Here is a 23,554-nt window from a genome sequence, read left to right on the forward strand (position 1 = left end):
CGGGGCCGGGGGCGACTCGCGGAGCCGGGACGAGAGAGCCGCCGCTGGTCTCTGCCCGCGGCTCCCACCGGCCCCACTCCGTTCCGGTGAACGCACTTAGGCGCTGGGTGCTCAGAGAGACAGCCCTTGTCCAGGGTGGCAAAGCGGGAATCGAAGTCACCGGCTTGGATTCCACACCTGTGCTGAGCACTGGCCACTGAGCTAGGTACGCACTGCGCGGGTCACTGGGAATCCCCGGGCAGTTCCAGGCTAGTGTTGGACACAGACGAGGGACCTGCCATCGACCCACAGTAGGGTCACTGCAGCTATGATTAATACACGATCTCACTTAACCGTCACAACAACCCAGAGGACCAGGGATTTTCAAACTTATTTTATAAATGAGAGCTAAGGGTCAGATGAAAGTCATTTTCCTGAGCTCTTAAGCCCATGGGATTTTAACCTGGGTCTTTCTTGTTCCCAAGCCCTTGATTTTTCTGGGGTTCCCACAGCGCCTCTTTTTCAGTAACTTTTACATTTTGTCATCCTTTGGCTTCCTTGCCTGCAACTTCCTTTCCCTGAGCAGCTAGCTCGTGCACTGACGAGTTCACACTCCCGTGTTCACACTCTCTCCCACACTGGCCTAGGATAAAGGGGCTGGTGGATGTTCAGATGGAAACTCCACCCACCCAGGAGCAAAGCCAATAGGCCTGACCATTCTCACATAACCCTTCCAGATCACAAAGTTAGTGTTATTAGGATCAGAAGACGTTCCTTCCTACAGTCTGAAGGAGCTATAGGAAACCTTTGCAGATTATATCTGTCCAGTCAGGGCACACTGGGGAGACCCAGGCTCTAAGTTAAGATGCACAGTTTGGCCCAGTTACACTGAGCCAGGACTAGGGGCTGTTGGACTTTAGTTGTCAGTAATTCCTATTCAATCACAGAGTGCTCAGGCTGAAAAGGACCTGTGAATCATGTAATCAGTGGATGAGTTACAGCTAGCATTAAGAAAAAAAATTAATGGAATAGAAAAACTATACTGCAAAAAGTAAAGCTAAGTATTCTTTCATAAAATGTTTCAGTTACATATGTCTGTATGCATTGTGGTCCAGATCACAATGTAAAAAGGATTTCTCCTTTTGAGTCAGGTCAAAAAGTTTTGAAAGCCACTGAATCTGACACCTCCCATTGTTCTGATGAGCAGGAACTCGCACACGATTACAAAATCTTTAGCTCTCCTGATTTCTTACAGCAGTGGGGAGAGTAGGAAATAGCTGATGTGATGCCTTGGGAGTCCCCGGTTCCTCTATCTCTTGCTTTCAATGTGAATGGGATAAATAATGAGCATCAGGGGATCTCAAGCCCTAGCTCTACCCCTGCTCTGCTTTTTTCCTCTCTGTGCTTTAGGTTCCTTTTCTTCATCCAGGCTAGCTCCTCAGATGCTGATGTGTGCCATGCCCTTGGCACTGGGCCCCCTAAGAGAGATCAGATCTGGGTCTGCCCAGAAACACAGTATAGAATGGGAGCCAGACAGATGATCTAGGACAGGGCAGGGAAAGGGGAAATGCAGGGACCATGGCCAGGAAGGGATCACCATCGGAAGGAAAAGGAAGGAGTTTTGAGAGGGTAGTATTGAATGAAACTGGAAGGAATTGTTTTATCCTCCAGAAAATTCCTCCTGTGAATCTCTGCAAACTGGGAACTGGATGACATACGCTAAGGGAGGTGCACTTTGGCCTCTTTATCAGGTAGAGATTAAAGAGGAAGGATTTGGAATCCTGTGGAAAGGAGCAAGGTCTCCTGAAGACATGGGATTCAGCTGAGATACAAAGCACTCTGCTCTGGCTTTTGACAAATTGGGAAGCTGCCAACAGTTTCCAAAGCCCTTTCCTGCCAAGAGTTAGTTTCTCCAGCAACCCTGTGGAGTGAGCCAGGAAGGGATGATTATGCCCCTTAGAGAGATAACAAGCCCAATGTCACAAAGCAGCCAGTGACCCAGGAGGGACTAGTACCATGTCTGTCTAGCCAACAGTCCTTTTTGGCACTGATGAAGACTATGGTCCCCTATTCAGAAGAATGTTTTTAACTACAAAAAGTAAATCAGAATTACAAAGTATACCAATTATATAGAATCATTATCAAAATAGTTATTTTGTGAATTCTTTTTTAACATATTAAATAATAAGATATAGAGATTTATCTATTAACTATTGTTAATTTTGAGGTGGTAAATGAGTATAAAAACAAGATTTCAAGATATTGCTACTGTAATGCAATACAAAAATAACTATGATTTCTATTGGTGACAGGGCTTCCCGGGTGGCTCAGATGATAAAGAATCTGTCTGCAAAGCAGGAGATGCTCGAGAGATGTGGGTTCAATCCCTAGGTCAGGAAGATCTCCTGGAGGAGGACATGGCAACCCACTCCAGTATTCTTGCCTGGAGAATTTCATAGACAGTGGAGCCTGGCAGGCTAGAGTTCATAGGGTTACAAAGAGTTGAACACGACTGAAGTGACTGAGCACCCACACATCACTGGTGACAAAGTCACAAGTTCTGCTAATATGATGTGACGTTGCTTATGTGCATGATAGAAGGAAATGCTAAATGTGACTTAGCGGTAGTGAAAACAAGGATGTTACTTTTTTCAATCCAAGGTCATGGACCTCTCCCATGCTGAGCTCTACCTGTGGACCCCTTGAGCTCTTTGGAATCTATGCTAGAATCTTTGACCTCTTCTGGTCTAGAACCTACTGTAATGCTTGTTCCTTTATCGTGTGCATCATGTTCCTTCCTACAGACACTTACTGCAGACCTACTGTATGCCAGGCAGTTTCCCATCTTGTATGTCATATAGTCCTTGAAAACTTCCTTTGTTTTTTCTTCCATTCTGCAGGCAAGGTAACTGAGACTCAGAGAGGTCAAGTGATTTATCCAAAGCTACACAGCTAGTAAATAGAATTCTGTACCACCACACCTTCTTCCCAACCTGAGGTCTGGGGGCCAGAGTCTCCAACCAGAAGGGCAGGTAAGTGTAAGAGGGAAGAGTGAGCAGGGAGAATTCGCATTTATGGAGAACAGACTGTGAACTAGAAATTGTGCTCAGTGCTTTTCACAGTCTCCTTCAGTTCTTACAATTCTGTGCTGTTACTCTCTTAATAAAAATAAAAATAACTAAATGCATATTCATTATGAAACAACAAATTAGAAAATAAGAATAAACCAAATTAAAAATAACAGTCACCCATAACTTCACCACATAGAAATATCCCCTGATGCTTTGGTATGGAGTCTTCCAGGCACATACACATAGACACACAACTTTTTACCCACTCTACCCATAGGAAAACTGGACCCAGAGAGGTGAAGTAACTTGCCCAAGGATATACAAGTATCAAGTTTTAATCACCTGCGGTGTGACCTTCGACTGGTCACTTTCCCTCTCTGCGTTAGGGCAGTAGTTGATGAGAGAGCTCGAAGCCTGGCATCAGGCCAGCCGCGCAGTAACTGGAAGTCTCTTGTGCTTCTCTAAACAATGCGCTCTAGACCTGGCAGCCTTGCTCCGGAGCCGGGTCCTCGGGGGTCTGGAAAGACACGCCCTTGCTGTTAAGGGTCACGCAGCTCAGTGACCGAAGTCCACAAGGAGGCTGAAGACCCGGGCACAACCCTCGGTGAGAGTTCGATTCTGCTCCCTGGGTGGTCCACCCAGAGTCCCTGGTCTCTGGACGCCGCGGAGCAGCCCCTCTCCTCTAGCCCTACTGCCTCCAGCTGTGCCCGCCCGACACCCCTCCCCCAGGGACCCCCCATCCCCTACCCGGCTCCCCTTCAGCTTGCAGGTCACTGCATTGGAGAGGCAAAGAAAGGATGCTGACATGCATTAATTCCCTTTGAGTGCTGGTTCTAGGCATGACCACTCTTCTGATGCCCACGATGGATTCTTACCCTTTTTTTGCCAGCGTGGGGCTCCTGCCTCTCATCCTGAAAGAAGTGACTTTGCCAGGTTGGAACATGAAGTCCAAGGACAAATTGGACCAAAGCTCAGATCTCCTGATACCAGCTAGACCGTCTCCCAACTGGAGGTGGTCTTTGGGTTTAGGTTTTTGTTAGTTTGTTGTTTGTTTTCCTGTGAAATCTTTAAAGCACACAAACAACATAAAAAATAATACAAGAACCACCCATGCACTCTCTACTGGTAAGAAATTGCTTCCACTCACAACTATTCTCCTGAATTTGGTGTTTATCATTTCTATGTTCTTATTCAAGCATTTATCATGTACATGTGGGTCTTTGAACAATGTATAGAATTGCTTTACATGTGACTATATCTCAAATAAATAACATCACATTAATTTTTTCTTCTGGAGTCTGCTTTTTTTTTCACTCAATCTTATGTTTTTGAGCTTTGTCCATACTTGTGTGTATGCTCAATCTGGTTCATTCATTTTTGCTGCTATATGGTTTCCCAGTTACTGAATATATGATAGCTTATTATCCATTTTCTTTAACATTTAGAGTCCTTCCAATTTCTTTTATTACTATACAATGCTGTTTATCTTGAGATTTTTTAAAAAAATCAATTTTACTGAGGTATATTTTACAAACAATAAAATACACACATTTCAAATGTGCAGCTTACTGAGTTTATACTCATGGAGCCACCACTGCAGTCACGATACAGAGTATTTCTGTCACCTGTCACTATCCCTTGGGGTGCAATCAACCCACCTCCCCAACCCTAGCCTTGCCTGAGACAATCTGCTTGCCCTCCCTATAGATTAGTTCTATCTGTTTTTGAATTTTTGTCTTAATGAAATCAGATAGTATGCTCTCTTTTGTGTCTGATCTCTTTTGCTCACCACAACGCCTTTGTGATAAATAGAAATTGTTGCATGTAATAGTAGTTCCTTCCTTTTTATTGCCAAGTACATGGAAATATACTCTTTATATTAAAAACTGCAATTTGTTCATTCAACAGTTCATAGGCATTTGAGTTGTTTCCAGTTTGGGACTATTGTGAATAAAGTTGCTATAAAATTTTTGCATGTATGGTTTTTTGAGGTGCCTATGCTTTCATATACCTTGGGTGAATCCTAAAAGTGGAATTTTGAGGTAATAGAATAGATGTATGTTTAACTTTGGGCTTCCCAGTGGTGCTAGTGTTAAAGAACTTGCCTGCCAATGCAGGAGATGCAGGAGACAGGGGTTTGATCCCTGGGTTGGGAAGATCTCTGAGTTTCCCAATCCATGGACATGGTACCCTGGAGAAGGGAATGGCAACCACTCCAGTATTCTTGCCTGGAGAATCCCTTGGACAGAGGAGCCTGGCGGGCTACAGTCCATAGCGTCGCAAAGAGTTGGACATGACTGGAGCGACTTAGCATGCATGCATCCTTGGCACATTACAGTTCTCTGATCAGAACTCAGGCATCCCATCAGCAGATGAATGGATAAGGAAGCTGTGGTACATATACACCATGGAATATTACTCAGCCGTTAAAAAGAATTCATTTGAATCAGTTCTAATGAGATGGATGAAACTGGAGCCCATTATACAGAGTGAAGTAAGCCAGAAAGATAAAGAACATTACAGTATACTAACACATATATACGGAATTTAGATAGATGGTGGCGATAACCCTATATGCAAAACAGAAAAAGAGACACAGAAGTACAGAACAGACTTTTGAACTCTGGGGGAGAACGTGAGGGTGGGATGTTTTGAAAGAACAGCATGTATATTATCTATGGTGAAACGGACCACCAGCCCAGGTGGGATACATGAGTCAGGTGCTCGGGCCTGGTGCACTGGGAGGACCCTGAGGAGTCGGGTGGGGAGGGAGGTGGGAGGGGGGATCGGGATGGGGAATACATGTAACTATATGGCTGATTCATGTCAATGTATGACAAAACCCACTGAAATGTTGTAAAGTGATTGGCCTCCAACTAATAAAATAATATTTAAAAAAAAAAAAAAAAGAACTCAGGCATCCGCACTGTAAGCACCAAATCCTAACCATGAGACCACCTGGGAACTTCCTTATCTTTTCTCTATTGAATTAACACCTTTGGTAAAACTCAATTAATCATGTATGTGTAGATTTATTTCTGGATTCTATATTCTATTTCATTGACCTTATCTGAATCTATCCTTATGCCAGTTCCACTCTGTCTTAATTACTGTAGCTTTCTAAGTGGGTCTTGAAATCAGGTAGCATAAGTCCTCTAACTTTGTCCTTATTTTTCAAAATTGTTTTAGTGCTTCAGAGTCCTTTGCATTTCCATATCAATTTTAGAATCAACTCATTGATTTCTACCCCCCAAAATCCTGCTTGGATTTTGCTTAGGATTACATTGAATCAATAGATCAATTTGAAGAGAATTAACATCTTAATATCGAGTTTCCCAATCCATGGACATGGTATATATCTCTTCATTTATTTTGTTCTTAATTTCTCTCAGCAGTGTTTTATACTATTCTATGTACAGGTCTTGTACACATTTTGTAATACTTTTCCCTTTTTCTTATTTTTGATGCTATTGTAAATGATATTTTTTGAAAATGTGATTTTCCAATTGCTTGTTGCTAATTTATAGAAACACAACTTATTTTCATATATTCACCTTGTATTCTGGGATTTTGTTAAATTCACCTGTTAGTTCCAGGATTTTTATAGGCTGCTTATGATTTTTTTATGTTAACATGAAAAAATTTCCTCACAAGCAATATATTTTAAAGGCAGTTTTACTTTTCCTTTACAGTTGGTGCTTTTTCTTTCCCCCTTGTTTTGTTACACGCTCTAGGATTTCCAGCAGGAGAGAATAATGTAAAAGAGAATTCATTTGACTTTTGAGGCGGAATTATATGATTCTTTTTTTGCTGCATTTTGATTCTCTCCCATCACACACTTTTTAACAGAGAGATCCTCTGAAGACTTGACCTGAGCCGTTTAAGCAGCCCCAGTGGTTCTAGTCTGACCTCTAAAATATGAAACTGTCCATACCTTTCCAAATATACCTGCCTCTTCTTGCCTACAGGAAGCCTGTGTTTAGCCAATCTGATCTGGGAAAGGAAGCTCCTTTCTCGTTTTGTCTATGTTATTCCCTTCTTCTGCTTATCTTATTCCTCTATACTCTCCAAGGTCCATCTTGAAGATCACCCCCACCCTGTCCCACAGAAAGCCCTTCTGTGACCAACACTCTGAGTACCATTCTTTTTTTTCTTGCAGTATCTGCTGTTCTGTCTGCCATTCATTGAGCACTTCCATGTGCCATCATATCACTTAGGAACCACAGCTTCAGACTATAGGCTCCTCTAGGATAGAAACTGTACCTGCTTCAGGTCTGGTTTCACCACACTCAGTCTAAGGCCTGGTTCTCAATGGCAGGGGTGCTATTTTGTGCCACCTGGTTTTTTATGTGCTTTTGTGCAAATGAAAAAAAAGTACCCCTTCCTCGGGCCTGATATAGCTCTATGCCAAAGGCAAAGCTAGGTAAGTAAGAATTCAGGCCAGATTTCAACTCCTTCTTGTTCCTTCTGCTGGCCACCTTCAAAATCTGCATAGCCATGTGGGTTAAAGGGAGAGGAAGAATTAATAAATTCCCCTTAATAAGTGAACGAATGATTCTATGTACGGGTATTTTATACATAAAGATATTGAGTCTCAGCAAGGTTTATCTCACCCAAGGACCCAGCCAGGAATGGTAGAAACTAGGATTTGGCTGTATATTTTCCCCCTGTTTATTTAACTTATATGCAGAGTACATCATGAGAAACGCTGGGCTGGATACAACACAAGCTGGAATCAAGATTGCTGGGAGGAATATCAATAACCTCAGATATGCAGATGACACAACACTTATGGCAGAAAGTGAAGAACTAAAAAGCCTCTTGTTGAGAGTGAAAGAGGAGAGTGAAAAAGTTGGCTTAAAGCTCAACATTCAGAAAACTAAGATCATGGCATCCAGTCTCATCACTTCATGGCAAATAGATGGGGAAACAGTGGAAACAGTGGCAGACTTTATTTTCTTGGGCTCTGAAATCACTGCAGATAGTGATTGCAGTCATGAAATTAAAAGATGCTTGTTCTTTTGGAAAGAAAGTTATGACCAACCTAGACAGCATATGAAAAAGCAGAGACATTACTTTGCCAGCAAAGTCCGTCTAGTCAAGGCTATGGTTTTTCCAGTAGTCATGTACGGATGTGAGTCAAGTTGGACTGTAAAGAAAGCTGAGTGCCAAAGAATTGATGCTTTTGAACTGTGGTGTTGGAGGAGACTCTTGAGAGTCCCTTAGACTGCCAGGAGATCCAACCAGCCCATCCTAAAGGAGATCAGTCCTGGGTGTTCATTGGAAGGACTGATGCTGAAGCTGAAACTCCAATACTTTGGCGACCTCATGCGAAGAGCTGACTCATTGGAAAAGACCCTGATGCTGGGAAAGATCGAAGGCAGGAGGAGAAAGGGATGACAGAGGTTGAGATGGTTGCATGGCATCACTGACTCGATGGACATGAGTTTGAGTAAACTCCGGGAGTTGGTGATGGACAGGGAGCCTGGCATGCTGCAGTCCATGCGGTTGCAAAGAGTTGGACACAACTGAGCAACTGAACTGACTGACTGACTGAGGATTTGTCTTGGGCCTTCCAGTCCCCAAAGTTCAAGGAAACAAACCCTGCCTTTGTCTATGTCCTTCTTTGGTTCTGACACGAGTCCAGCACTCTATTTGTTTTCAAGCATTTTTCATATTCACAGTTATTTTTCAGCCTGAGATTAGCCACTTCTGTAATTTACTTCAAGACTGCTGTACCCTGGAGTGATTGGCTTTCTCCCAGAATCAAAGTCTCCGATCCTAGACCCTCCCCATCCCTGCTGGAGTGTTACCACAGCCTAGAAAGCAGAGAATAGAGGGAGAGGGCAAGGACTTTGGTACCATGTCAGCCTGAATTTCTTTTTTTTTAAGTTGGTCATTAATAAGGACAGTGAGTTTAGTTTTTTAAACAATTTTAAGTCTTTATTGAATTTGCTACAATATTTCTTCTGGTTGGTTTTTTTTTTTTTTTTTTTGGCTACAAGACATGTGGGATCTTAGCTTCCCAACCAGGGATCAAACCTACATCCCCTATATTGAAAGGCAAAGTCAACTGCTGGACCGCCAGAGAAGTCCAAGCCTGGATTTCAATTGCTACTTGGCAACTGACTTGCAGGGAGACTTTAGACTTCTTACATAGTCTCATCTGTAAAAATGGAAATAATAATACCTATCTTAAGATATTAGATATAGGTATGTGAGCACTCAGTAAAGGTTCTCCTTTTCCTTCCACTTTCCTGAGAGCAAGGTTGGGGTCTCATGTTAGGTCCACACACAAGAAAACTACAGCCTTTGTCAACAGAAGATTCTTGGTGATGTTTGTCAACCCCATGAGTAGAACTGCTTTTTCTCTTGATCTTAGGCAACTCTGTTCCTCTTTCTGAGTCTCACTTTCTTATCTTTTAAATGGGGATATGTGTGCATGCATGCTAAGGTGTTTCAGTTGTGTCCAACTCTTTGTGACCCTATGGACCATAGCCCGCAGGCTCCTCTCTCTGGATTCTCCCGGCAAGAATACTAGAGTGAGTTGCCATGTTCTCCTCCAGGAGATCTTCCCAACCCAGAGATTGAACTGGCATCTCTTATATCTCCTGCATTGGCAGGCAGGTTCTTTACCTCTAATGCCACCTTGGATGCCCTTAAATGGGAACAGCAGTACCCAAATAACTGTAAGAAGAACTATGATTTACTGAATGTTTACTCGGTATCAGGTACTCCAGTGCTTTATGGGTGTATTTTCATTTAGTCATCATAATAGGCCTATGAGGCCAGGGCTATTAATATCCCCAAGGTCTCAGAAGAGGACGCTGAGGCCCAGAGAAGTAAAGTCCATGAGTCAGTCAGCTGCTAAGTGGCAAAGCTGGGATATAAATTCTGTTTTGCAGTACTCAAGACCATGATTTCTCAACCAGATGACATTTTAAGCCAGGTAATTCTTTGCTGTAGGGGACAGTCCTGTGTACTATAGGATGTTTAGCAGCATCCTTGGTTCTACTCACCAGATGCCAGCAGTACCCATCACCCAGTCTGACAACCAAAACTGTCTACAAACATTGCCAGAAGTCGCCTGGTGAGCAAAATCACCCTTAGTTAAGAATCATTGCCCTAGACATTAGATCCCAGACAGTGTTTTTTCTCTACAATAAGAGCAAGCCAGGGAAACTTCTTTCCCTTCAAGTTTCCAGTAAAGAAAATCAGCTGCAGACAGCTACTACACTAATGCTAATACTATTTCATATTTTACAGCCCACTTCCACTTACAAAGTGCTTTTTCACACACTAGTTTGTCTGAATATTCCAGGGGAGACAGCACACACACAGAAGTGTCTAACACTGCGTCCAGCACTTATTAGGTAAAATCTTGGTTTTCTTTTATTGGCTAGATGAAACAATGGAGGTTCAGGGAGATTAAGTGACTGTCCCAATGTTACACAGCTAGTAAGGGGATATTGTCATTTGTTATATTGACTAGCCAGTTAACTGTATTCTCAATTCTTGGACTTTAATCCTGAGTCTGCTTTCATTGGGAGTTACAAGGCAGATCAGAAGGCTATATAGTTCAACTTCCTATTGTGTGGTATTCAATCCTGGATTAGCATTGCCAGATAAAATGCAAGATGACTAGTTAAATTTAAATATCATATGAAAAATTAGTAATTTTAAAAATATAAGTATGTCCCATGCAACTGTTACTAATACCAGGGATGACAGTGGCCCTGGGACCCCCTCTGGAGAATGAACAGCAGGGTGCAATTGGTCATGTGCTCAGAGGGAGCACTTGTATTCTAAGATATTAGAGGAAAGGCCTTCTGACCAGGCTTTCCCATCTAACTGAGATTGGTCACCTCTCTCATGGGAGGATTTGAGATTTTAGGGGGAACCCAGCTGAGGCAGGGGTTGAGACAGTCTCTAGGACATCCAGAAAAAGATGTAGATGATGACAATGAAGTCTAATCAGTCAATATATGCCTTTTGAACACCTACTACAGGCCCAGCTGCAGAGGTAGGGTTGCCTCAGATGGTAAAGAATCTGCCCGTAATGCAGGAGACCTGGATTCTATCCCTGGGTTGGGAAGATCCCCTGTGGAAGGGAATGACCACCCATTCCAGTATTATACAAGGTCACAGTTTCTTGTACTTCTTCCTGGTGCTTATCATAATTATAATCGTATAATAATTCGTGTAATTATTTGTTTAATGTTTGGATTTTCTTTTATTCTCTTAGCACCATGACAGCTGGGACATGGGTGTTTTGTTCACTGATGTACCCCTAAAACCTAATGCAGAACTTGACACATAGGCAACACCCAAGAAGTATTTGTTGATGAACAAATGTCCCTTCCAACCGTAACTTTACAGAAATTCCCGACACATGCTTTCCTCCCTCCACACTCTAGTCCAGCTTGGAGAGGTAAAAAGCAGTCAGGATGGGCCCACTCTTTCTCTGAAACCTGGACCAGTTGATAGTGAATGAGAATCATCTGAAGGTGAAAAGAGAGTTCAGCAAAAGACAGAGGCCCTTACTGTATCCACAGTCAGAAATGAATCCTTCTCCAACTAAACTGTGAAGTGCTAAGATATAACCTAATACATACAGTATTTGGCTTACAAGTAAACTGTTAGAAGATAATGAAGGCATTAGTAGAAAGTCAAATATTAACTATTTAAGTGTTAGCTGATAACCAAGGAATTAATTTAAAACTAAGCTGTTAGCAGATATTGCTTAACCAATGACTGAGGTAACAGTTGATAACTTAAAGTGAGATTTTTCCTAGGGGAACACTTGCCCATTAGAGGGGGCTTGGGAACAGCAGAAAACTGACAAAACCTAGGAATGAAGGTCTAATCGGGACTGCAAAATCCTCAGCTGGACTTTAAACTTCTGCAGGAAACTGTTGGCTTGTCTGTGGTTTTCCAGGTAGGGTCCAGGCAGAGACGGCATGGAGCCAGCGCCCAAAATGCTTCCCATACAATTAAGTTTAACCTGCTAAGGGCCAAGCACTCTGCTGAGGAGAGAAGGGAAGGCAGTTGCACAAAGAATGAGACTGTGGTAAATGAGCAAGTGAGTGATGTGTGAAAGGAAGGGCTTAAGGGGTTTGTGAAGGCTGTGGAGAAGGGAGAGCAGGTGTGTCAGGGAGAGGTGACGAGCTTAGTTCTGGAGACGCTGAATTGAGGTGTCTCTGGTCATGCCCAACAGGCAAGTGGATATGAGTCCAGCGTAGATACAAAGTAGAGATTTAGGTATCATCAGGGTGTGGATGATTGTCAAGATCTTGAGAAAAAAGAGATGGCTGTGGCAGAACATATGAAGTAGAAAAGGGACTGGCCTAGAAGCCCGAGGAAGACCAACAGGAAGGAGTGGGCAGCGGAGGAAGAGTCACCAACAAACACCCAGAAGGAAGGAGCACCGGGAGAGACGGGGGAACCAAGAGAAGGCAGGGGCGGGAAAGCTGAGGGAAGAGAACGTGTCAGGGAGAGGGGCAGTACAGTCAGCAATGTCAGATGCGGCTGACAGGTCACGCAGGGTGAGGTCAGGGAGATGTCCCTTGAGAATGTGGTTCTGAGACGTTCATCACAAAAATTTCTGTGATAGCTGGGTTTCCCTGTGTATGTGTGTGTTGGTGCCCGTGTATATACAGAAATGATCACGCGCCAAGCCAGGGCATGCTGAACCATGTGCAAGGACAGGCTGGAGGCCACCACAGGGTGGTTTGTGGTCAGCCCACAGAAAGCCTTCATTTACTCTAGCAGCTTTGGGGAAGGAATATTAAAGTAGGCTTTGAGGACTGTGAGCATAGTTCAACCCTTTCACTGTCCAATGGGAAAACGGAAGACAGCAGAGAGGGAACCATTTGCTCAGTCTGTGAGTCAAGGACACAACCAGAACTTGAATCTGAGTCTCCTGCTTCTAGAAGAGTGACTGGGAGAAGTGGACATGAAATCCTCACTGGCCAATAAATCATCACCTCAGTTTTTAGGTAACTCTTTTTTAGATTTATATAAAAGTGAAATACATATTTTACATACAAAATGTAAACATTACAAAAATACCTAACAAAGAAAGCAAATGACTCCTGTTATTCCACCCCATGCCCTCACAGACAGCAACAATTAAGTTTTGTCTACATCCCTCTCTCCCTCTCTCTCTCACTTAACACTGAAATTTTTAATAAAAATATTATTCTTGTTTATGCTGGATGTTGTTTTGTGTGTGTGCACGTGTTCATTATAACTGGACTTTTTTCACTTTGGGACAACTTTCAGCACAGAAATTAATTCATCTGAATAACTGTACTAGTGTATCATTTGGTTTTGTGTCATAATTTGCTACCAAACCATACTGATGGACACGAGGTTGCATAAAATTTTCACTATAATGAACAATGTACATATATATTATTGTACACACATATCTGCACAGTTTGGGAGTCTTTTAAAAGGAGAAATGATGGAGCAAAGCATGTAGACATTTTGTTTTAAAAGATACTGACAAGCCATCCTCTAAAAACCTGTACCAGTTTGTTATCCCACCAAAAGCTTATGTGAATGCCCATTTCCCCACATTCTTACCAACAACAGGTATTATCATTTAACAAAATCTTTCCAACTTAAATGAGGCTGAAAATCTTTTCATATCTTCATTATCCATCTCTATTTTTCAGTGAATTACCTATTCATATCCTTTGCCTGTAATTGAAGTGTATTTTGGTCAGTAAATTCTTATTGGGCAATAATGATTAGTTTGATTAAAATAAGTCTGAGAAGACTTTGTACCAAATTGCTGAAAGTTTACCTCCAGGGACCAACAGTACAGAAAATGAGGGAGATACTTTCATTTTTTATTTTGTATCATCTTGTATTATTTTACAATGAATTGTATTACTTTTGTAATTTAAAAAAATACATAGGAAAACAGTAACAGCTACAAATGTTTGGCTTGGATTCTCATGGCTATAAATTCATGTTGAGTTCAAGTTTTTATTAATCATAACTGATTTTTTGGTACATATGCAGAAACCATTTATTGAATGCCTCCTGGTTAGCTGGCACTGCCCTTGGCACTTTCACAGGTTTTTCATCCTCATCCTCACAACAGCCCTGTGAGGTAGGAATTGGCTCTGCTTTATAGGTAGGAGATTATTGTTTGAAATGCTTCTATTTGCCTATTTTCATGGGCTAGAGGTTCTTATCGGCTGGTGAGTCACTGGTCAAGAACTCTCACTGGTCAGGAGTTCCTAGAGGTTGCCCTAAGATTCAAATAATCAAGCTACTAGAATTTTTCCCCAATAGGAGTGATGGGGTGGGGGGAGAAGAGTGGAGGAGAGTCAGTGGTCTCTCCCTTTGTAGCACCATTTGAGTCTGCTTTGGTCACTCATGCACGGTGGGGGAGGGGATGGGGGAGAGGAGGGAAAGTGGTTATAAGTCTTCTCGCTTCTTCAGGATGAGCTTCCTCACAAGCGCTGTAACCTGGGGCCTGATTTCCTCCACCGACACAGTTGGGTCCCAAGCTCCTACCACCTTTCCATCTGGGGCCACTAGGTACTTCCAGAAGTTCCAGGTAGGCTCCTTTCCAGAAGTCTCTAGAGAAAAGGAAGGAGAGCAAAGTGTTCTTCTCTGTGTCCCGTCTCCTGGAACTCCATTAGCGGTATCCATCCCTCCCCTGAAGCCCTGGTTCTACTAGTTAGAATGAACTGCAGAACTTTTAAAGATCCCGATGTCCAGTCCATACCCACAGACCACTTAAGGAAGAATCTCTGGGGGTAAGACTCAGGCATCAATATTTTCTAAAAGTTTTCCAGGAAATTCCAATGTGGTGCCTAGGTTGAGAACCATTGCTTTAGAATTCTGTGAAGTGCCTGATAAGACAATATCTGATCTTCCTTTATTAATGATCTCAGAGACTTCCCTGGCAGTCTAGTGGTTAAGATTCTGCTTTCACTACAGAGGACACTGGTTCAATCCCTGGTTGGGGAACTTGGATTCTGCATGCTGCATGGTGTGGCCGCAAAAAACAAAAAGTTTTAATGACCTCAAACTACTGCATAATCTATAACCTATTCTCTGATTTAATTCTTTTTTAAGGAGTATTTATTTAATTTATTATAACACTGTTTCATGTTTTGGTTTTTTGGCCATGAGGCATGTGGACTTTTAGCTTCTCCCCACCAGGGATCGAACTAGCGCTCCCTGCATTGGAAAGGGAAGTCTTAACCACTGGACCACCAGGGAAGTCCCTGATTTAATCTTAATGGTTCCCATATGTTAGTCCTTGGACTGGTTGCATCTGAATCATGGTGGTGGTGGTGGAGCGGGTGCTTATAATTAAACAGATTCTTGGGTCCTGCTTCAGTAGGTCTCAGGCTAATGTATTTTAAAGAGCTCCCCAGGTGCTTCTAAAACACGGCCAGGTTTGATCTATAACTATGGGAACTGGGAAGGAACTAATAAAAACACACAGGGGGAAAAGAATATTAGGACTGACCCACAGAGCAAAATTCAAATTGCCTGAGTAAGGGACCTTTGGTTTGCAACACTGCTGTTTGTCATGTACTCTTCAGGTGAATGGGCTGGGGGGGGGGGGGGGCAGTGAGGGATATGAAAGCACAAAAGGGATATGGAGTGGGAGGTGGGAGGAGGCAAAAATGGAGCCCCCAAAGCAAGGGAAAGGCCTGAGAAAGGAAACAGGACTTAATGACAAGCTTGGCTAATGACCCCATTTTGTGGTTCTCAGGCTTCTGGGAAGAGATCTGTTTCTCAAATACTAAGATCTTTTCCTTTTTTTTTTTTTTTTTTTGGTATTTTGGGGCTTTTTTTGCTGTGCCCGACAGCTTGAGAAATCTCAGTTCCCTGAAAAGGCATTGAACCCAAGCCCTGGAAGGCAGTGGAAGTGTTGAGTCCTAACCACTGGACTGCCAGGGAATTCCCAAGAGCTGGTATTTTAGCTTAGAAGGTTTCCCTCCCGTGGTCTACAGACTGACTGCCTCTGACTCAGGACAGGAGATACCTGCCAGCCTTCTCCAGGAATGTGGTGTCCCCTGTTTGAAGCTAAAATCTGAGAGTCCAGTTTCCTTCTAGGAGGCCCTGTGGATGGTAACAGGAGCGCAGAGAAGCCTGCAGAGTGACTCTGGGGGAAACTGCAAGGCAATAAGGGTGGAGATATTCTTCGGCAGGAATATTCTTCAGTTCATCCTCAAAGATTTGTGCTAGAATAGACCATCAACCCAGCTGCGGGCATCTAGAAGGGGCCCCAGGTCACCCAGCCAGCCAGTAGCTTCTGCTGCCCAGCCAGCTGAGGGGTGCTGAAGGAAAGGCAGGACTCACCAGTCAGGAACTTGAAGGCAGGGTGGGCACCAGTGCCGGTGACTGCAATCTTGCTAAACATGGGGAAAGAGACGCTGTATGTGCGGCGGGCAAAATTCTCGATCTCCTTGTTGCTGTCGGGCTCCTGCTGGCCAAACTGGTTGCAGGGGAAGGCAAGCACATTGAAGTGGTGGGGCCCCAGGTCCCGCTGCAGCTGCTGCAGGGCCCGATAGTGCTGGTCTGTGAAGCCGCACTCGCTAGCCACATTTACCACCAGGGACACCTGGGCAGCAAAAACAAAACCCAAACACGTACACAACCCAGAGAAGAGGCACATGTCCTGACATACCCACAAGTGTGACCCCTCAACAGTAAAAGCTTTCTCTCATATATGCAAGAACACAATGTATGCACATGTAAACAGTGCTCTCACATATACACAAACACATATACACAGGCACAAATGAAATCAGACATGCAGGGGCTTACAGATACGTGTGCACACACACACATAAACACTCAGAATAAGCACACAATGGACATCAATGGGTCCGCCTGCGGCCCAGGACGCAAAGATACTTTAGCACACATCACACATGCCCACAAACACAGAACACCATTACAGAGAGACGCATACATACTGGTGAACTCCCATCAGGAGGTGATACAGGAGACAGAAAAGGCAGACTTGGGTTTAATTTCTGGCTCAGTCAACTAGTAGTCATCATTCTATACTGGAGTTGCCTATATACTTGTTGGTCTCCCTTCTAGAATGTGAACCTGCTGAGAGCAGGAGCTATGTTCACTTCAGTGGGGCTGACACATGGAAAAGTCTTAGAATGTATGTGCTGAGTGAATGAGTAAGTGTGCACACACAAATGACCACCTATGTAATGGGGACATAGACATGGTTTTCTTGATAAAAGGATCTCAAGAACCTCGGGGCAATCCTTTTCTGCCCTTCTCCCTCCAGCAAACAAATACCACTTCCTTCTCTCACTAGACTAACCTTTAAATTTATAATTGCCTTATAACACATTTATTCATTGCCTTTAGGTAATAAATATAAAGCTGGCTGATGGAACTCGATTATATGACTGCAATTACAATCTTGGCACCAATGCTATATATTTTTCAGCTTCTGGTTACATATTATTGCAGGATTTAAATCTTACCCTATATCTGGGCAGCCAAGTCCTATCAATCTGGCCACCTTTTAATAATACGAGTGGCAGGATTATACCAGTTGGCTCCATAGAGAGCCAGGGGCAGCTCAGGGCACTGGACATGCTCAGGCTGGGCAGGGTTTCTCAACCTCAGCACTGTTGACATTTGGGGGTAGAAAATCTGTGTTGTGAGGTGGCTTCCCTGTTCACTGTAGAATGTTTAGCCACATCCTTGGCCTCTACCCACTAGAAGTCTAGTCTTACTAATCAAAAATGTCTCCTCTAGACATTCCTGAAAGTCCCCTGGGGAGAAAGATCACCACTAGCTGAGAACCACTGGGCTGGATGATGAGAACCATTGAGCTGTAGCTCCCTCACCCATTTCTTGGGGCCCCAGCCTGTGGCTGGTTTGTCATCATATGCCATATTGTGAGACCCGTTTAGCTCCCTTCACTAGTTGGAGGTCTTCCTCTTTCTTTTCTGCTGGATCCCTGGGCGCTGAGAGCATTAAAGGTTGTTTATTTCTAACCTACATCTTGTGTGTCTGCTCATATTTTTGGAAAGAGGGAAATCCTACTTCTATTTCGATGCCTGAATCCAAAAAGCTTATCTTTAAAGTGACTAAAACACAGATGTGTGTATGTGCTCAGTCACGTCTAACTCTTTGTGGCCCCAGAAACTATAGCCCACCAGTATCCTCTGTCCATGGGATTTTCCCAGGCAAGAATACTGGAGTGAGTTGCCATTTCCTCTTCCAGGGGATCTTTCCAACTCAGGGACTGAACCTGTCTCCAGCACTGGCAGGCAGGTTCTTGACTACTGAACCACCTGGGAATTTCAAAAATATAGATACACCCAAATACACACAGTTAATTTATATATATACATATGTAAGTACAGATGCAAGCTCAACATGTATATGCAAAATAAATAAACCATTGACACTGAGGGCATTTCCCTGGTGGCTCAGATGGTAAAGAATCCACCTGCAATGTGGGAAACCTGGGTGTGATCCCTGAATTGGGAAGATACCCGGGAGGAGGGCATGGCAACCCACTCCAGTATATTCTTGCCTGGAAAATCCCCCTGGACAGAACAGCCTGGCAGGCTACAGTCCATGGGGTTGCAAAGAGTCAGACATGACTGAGCGGCTAAGCAGCACACATACACTACACTCAGACCTACATATACATAACCTCACAGCACAGGCAAAGGAATTCCTGAGTGTCACGCATTCATCTACACTCCACACTGGTCTGAAGGACTGTCTCCCAGTTTGTGCCTGAGGACACAAGTCATACAACTTTGCCCATGGCTATGTTTCCAGGGCACATATGGCCATGTCTCCCTGTGGCAGGCACGTAGTATTTGTAAGGTAGCCAGTGTTTTTTTTTCTTCTAATTAAAAAACAAAAAAACCGATAGTAAAATACACACAATGAGCCAGTAGCTGTTTGCAGGTGAATGAATGACCATACTGCCAAAGGGGCAGACGAAGCTTGGGTTAATTCATAGTATCATTTACAGCTTCCTGGCCTGACTGTTCCTGGTTTCCCTCTAAAGCTGGAGATTAAGACATGGGCTCTGGAACTGGACTGCCTGGCCTCAAATTCTAACTCTACCTCTTAGCAGCTGGGTGACTTTGTGGATTGTTTTTGTTTTTAAATTTCTTTCTGATTGAATTCTAGGCCTCTCACTCCAGTGCTTTTTAGGATTTACCAATGACCTAGAGGATGAAAACATTCAGAATTCTGGGACCACTTTCTGGATAATTTTATTCCAGGATTTCTGTTCCTCATATCCTGGATGCCTTATTACTTCTAAAAACAGTCTTTGTCTGTTTATGCCTTACTACCTATTACTTAGAAACTACATTGTTCGTGTCTCTGCTCTTTGTTTCCTGTATGTCTCCCCTCGACCTCATATAAGCTCTATTAAAATTGAAACTTAGCCACTTTGTTCACCGTTGCATCCCCTGTACCCTCAGGGCTGGCATGGTACTTAGTATATAGTAGGTGCTCAATGATAAATGAGTTAACGAGTAGTAGAGCTGGTCAAGTGTTAAAGCTGGGGCTCTCTGAAGAGCTGCACTAGAGGGAAGGGAAGGCCGGAATGGGAAGGGGTCCTGCTCTGACTGGCTGTTTCCCTGAGTCCTGGATGAGATTTCTGCTGGGGCCCAAGAAACACAAGCACAGAGCACTCTACCAGGGGTTTCCACACTGCACGTCATTTGAACCTCACAATACCTTGGGGAGGGGGGCAACCTGGACAAGGGCCACTGTCCCCAGGACTCCCAGCATAATTGAGAATTTCAAGGGGTAGAGAGTACTTTCTTCATTGAAGATGGCCTTGCTCCTGGAAGATTGCTAACATTTTCGTGTGTGGTTCATCCCAACCTGGAGGCTGGGCCTACCTGTCCATTAGAGACCAACTCCATACCCTTTCCACACACAGACCCAGGTCTGCCTTGAGAAGTGAACTTGGAGGGCTCTTCGTTTCACACAGTGAAACATTTAGGTCTCTGAATAAAGTGTTTAAGGCCCCTTTTGATCACTCCCTACCCTCTTCGGCCTCATCTTTCAGTGTCATGCTTTACACTCCTTCAAGCACAACTGCTTGAGGACCTCACTACCCCTCATCACCCTTCTTGCTGTTCATTTCTGAGCCTTGCTTCCCTGGTGGCTTAGATGGTAAAGAATCCGCCTGCAATGCAGGAGACCTGGGTTCAATCCCTGGCTTGGGACGATCCCCTGGAATAGGCAATGGCTACCCACGCCAGTATTCTGGCCTAGAGAACTCCATGGGCAAAGAAACCTAGCAGGCTACAGTCCATGGGGTGGCAAAGAGTCGGTTCCACTTGGCACTGACAGTTCTCTTTGCCTGAAATGCTCTTCTTGGTTTTGCTAAAACTCATTCTTATTTCAAAGATTCACCCAGGCACACTTCCTCTCTCAAGGCCTCTCTGAGCTGAGATGCCCCTTCTGTAAGGAGGTAGCAATTAGGCTGGATGACTCTTCCATCTCAACCTGAGCTGCCATCTTAAAAGTTTGCCTAGAGGGGACCACAGATGGATGGGCAGTTCTCCGCCAGGCTTCCTGCTTTCTAGCGCTGTGTGACCCTCCATCTCTGGGCCTTAATGTACTCTCTAAAACTGGGCTCCCCAGCCTCTGGGCTCTATTGCCTGATGACCTGAGGTGGAGCTGATGTAATAATAATAGAAATAAAGTTCACAATGAATGTAAGGCATTTGAATGATCCTGAAGCTACCCCCACCCTCCCCACCCTCTGAAAAATGTCGTTAATGAAACCAGTCCCTGGTGCTAAAAAGGTTGGGGACCGCTGCTCTAAAAGACGATGTGTAAGGTGCCGGTGCCTCTGAAATGATAACTTCCTCCGCACCGAGCTTTCATTTCCATAGTGTTCTCACTGCACTTAATATCGCTAACTGCCTCTGTTCCGGTCGCCGAAACTGGGGATGGGAGAGACAAAGGCTGCTACTGTTAATTTTTAAACCGGAGCGTGACAGGCTGCGCCCCGCTGCCCAAAAGCGCTGGGAGGGAAATCGGCGCGAGCAGCGAGAGTTTCGGGTTTCACCGCACACGCCGGGCTGTGCCACGTAGTCATGGGACAGACCCGGCCGAGGATCTGGGGGCGCCACGCCCGGCGGGGGGGGGATGCCTGGGTGGGGGCGGGGCGCCAGGGCTGGGTGATCGAACCCCCCGAACCCCACGGAGCCCCATCCGGCAGGGTCCTGGGCGCCCGGCTCCCCGGCCAGGGTCCGGCGGGGCGGCGCCGAGGCCCGGCGGGCGGACACTCACCGAGCCTCGGTACTTCTCCAGCGACACCAACTTGCCCCGGATGTTGACGGCCTTGAAGTCGTAGAAGTCCTGCTCCCGCGGCGCGCAGGCCGCCGCAGCCAGGAGCAGCCACGCCGCCGCCCGTGCCGCCACCATGACTCGCTCCGGAGCAGGCGGCGTGGCGAGGGCAGAGGCAGAGCAGGGGGCACGGGCGCCGCGGGGGCGGGAGGCAGGAGGGGGCGGCCCCGGCGCCACGCGGCCCTCCAGGCAGGACGCGCCCCCTTCTTCCCTGCGGGCGGTGGAGCGCCGGCCTCTGGACCTCGGTCTCCCCATCTGTACAGCAGGAGTGCTGGGCTTCGCGCCCCTTCCCCGACCCCAGAGCCATGGTTGCAGGATTCTGACCACTGAGACCCGAATTCGTTTCAATGAGGTTTCCTCTTGTTCCAGGAGGCAGGGAAAGGGAGTGGAAAAACTGCATGTGGGAGCTCCCCTTCTGATTAGTGCCCTTTGGCTGGTCGCTTCCCCTTTCTGGGCCCCAGTTTCTCATCCGTTCCCTTCCTGACGCACCTAGACAGGACAGAATGATCGCAATAGAAAAAGGGATGTGAAACGTTTTGAATGGTGCCTATGAACTTTGGGTGAATGAATGAACATTCCCTGAAAGTGACGGGACAAAGAAGACAAGACAGGGCGAATTTCAAGTTGGATTCCTGGGAAGCAGATTCTGAGATGGAGATTTGCAGTGCAGGATGTTTGTGGGGGAGTGCCCTTGGAATGAACACCTGTGGAGGGAGGGAAGGAAGTGGAGTGGGCAGAAGCCCAGAGCTCCATGCAGGCTCAACGACAATCAGTCGTGGCTGACCCTGCAGGGGCTCTGGAGCTAGAATGGCCCATTAGAGTTGTCCCCAGGTGAGCTAAGATGACCAGACCAGGCCTTTATATCCCTGCCTTCATCTCTCATGGGTTGTGGGGCCATCTGGGAAGAGGTATGACAGGAACCAAGGTGTCTGTGGTGCGTGGCTGACAGTAAAAGGCTCTTCACTGACAGCATTCCCAACAGCTGGTGTTCCAAGTCTTCCCTGATGTCTCTTCCGGGAAGCATGTCACAGTGTCTCCCAAACTTGGAAAACCCTTAGGGTGCCCCACTAAGTGCCAAGCATGGTCCTGAATGCTGACACTCTCCAGGGGCTCAGAAGCTGGTGTGAGAAAACTAGAGCTTTCTTGTAATGCAGTATGGACTAAGCACTTCTACAGTCACTCAACAAACGCTTCTTCCAGTTCTATACCAGGTCCTGCTCTGGGTGCTCTAGGTGCCTTTCATGCAAAAAAAAAAAAAAAAAAAAAGGATAAGAAGAGAAGACAGGGAGGCAGGTAGGTGTGAGGTCACACAGTCCTGACAGGCCACAGTGTGAAGATTATGATCCTTAAGCCAAGAAATAAAGCTGCTTTTTTTCAGGCCCTGTGGGTTTTGGTATGTTTTGTTCCCTGATCAGGGACTGAACCTGGGCGCTCAGCTGGGAAAGCTGAAGAGCCCTAACCTAGCGGTTCAGTTCCCTAACTGAACCGCTAGGGAATTCCCTGAAGCTGCTGCTGCTTTTTTTTAAGCAGGGGAGAGACAGTGAGTCCTGTGTTGCAGAAAGAGTCCTCTGGATAGGAAGAGGCAGGAGCAGATGTGCTCCACACTCTGTGATAGAGGAAATTCTGGGGGTTTGAGACCATTGCTAACCTAGCCACCAGGGAAAGCCTCCTGGAGGTGGTTAACACCAGGATCATGTCTTCAAAGAGGAATGGGAATTCTCCAGCTTGGGAAGGAGGAGGGGAAAGATGTCAACCAAGGTAACTGCCTGCGAAGACACAGAACCCAGAAGAAGTACTTGGCTGTTAGGTGAGAAGGGGTAAACGATAGATGAGGCTGGAGGGGTCATCAGGGGCCAGAAGAAGAAGGGTCTGGAGAGCCAAGCCAAGGAGCTTGGACTTCATGCTCTAGAGTATGGTAGGCAAAGGTTTTGAAGCTGGGCATAAGGTTATACAGGTGACAGGACTCAAACCCGGGCCTTCAGATTAAGAACATGAGCTCTTTCTGTACACCAGGGCAACTTCTCTCTTCAGAAGCAGACAACATTTTAATGAGGTGTGGAGAATAGGAAAACGGCTGCTCTAGGCAAGGGCCAAGGCAAAAATAAAGTAATCCTGCCTTCATACTCCTCCTTTCCCATGTCTTA

General features: G+C 45.2%; 1 protein-coding gene and 1 long non-coding RNA gene across 3 annotated transcripts; one reads left to right on the forward strand and one right to left on the reverse strand.

Annotated features, from left to right (window-relative positions):
- Positions 1 to 33: 33 nt before the first annotated feature.
- LOC136164266 (uncharacterized) lies at positions 34 to 4,297 on the forward strand. Its single transcript, XR_010662325.1, has 4 exons — positions 34 to 205; positions 2,880 to 3,011; positions 3,530 to 3,654; positions 3,820 to 4,297. It is a non-coding gene; the product is annotated as an uncharacterized lncRNA (long non-coding RNA).
- A 9,591-nt stretch (positions 4,298 to 13,888) lies between these two features.
- Positions 13,889 to 21,571, reverse strand: GPX7 (glutathione peroxidase 7). 2 transcript variants are annotated; one of them, XM_065913084.1, is made up of 4 exons: positions 21,354 to 21,571; positions 16,392 to 16,653; positions 16,075 to 16,204; positions 14,514 to 14,650 (listed from the first exon to the last, which is right to left on the reverse strand). In XM_065913084.1, the coding sequence occupies exons 1-3, from the start codon at positions 21,486 to 21,488 to the stop codon at positions 16,116 to 16,118; spliced, it is 486 nt and encodes a 161-aa protein (XP_065769156.1). In that variant the 5' UTR covers positions 21,489 to 21,571; the 3' UTR covers positions 14,514 to 14,650; positions 16,075 to 16,115. The 2 variants fall into 2 exon arrangements, with proteins under 2 accessions (XP_065769147.1, XP_065769156.1); XM_065913075.1 differs by lacking the exon at positions 16,075 to 16,204 and having other exon boundaries at positions 13,889 to 14,650; positions 21,354 to 21,567.
- Between the last annotated feature and the right edge of the window lie 1,983 nt (positions 21,572 to 23,554).

The sequence above is a fragment of the Muntiacus reevesi genome, chromosome 1 (assembly GCF_963930625.1).
Source record: "Muntiacus reevesi chromosome 1, mMunRee1.1, whole genome shotgun sequence".
Classification (NCBI taxonomy): domain Eukaryota; kingdom Metazoa; phylum Chordata; class Mammalia; order Artiodactyla; family Cervidae; genus Muntiacus; species Muntiacus reevesi.

What these genes read in the sequence shown, in the direction of transcription:
- GPX7 (XM_065913075.1), bottom strand. Translation starts at nt 21,488, where the DNA reads ATGGTGGCGGCACGGGCGGCGGCGTGGCTGCTCCTGGCTGCGGCGGCC. An exon ending in TGGAGAAGTACCGAGGCTCG is followed by an intron (nt 16,654 to 21,353) that starts GTGAGTGTCCGC and finishes TTTGCTGCCCAG; the next exon opens with GTGTCCCTGGTGGTAAATGT. An exon ending in TGCCTTCAAGTTCCTGACTG is followed by an intron (nt 14,651 to 16,391) that starts GTGAGTCCTGCC and finishes CCTTTTCTCTAG; the next exon opens with AGACTTCTGGAAAGGAGCCT.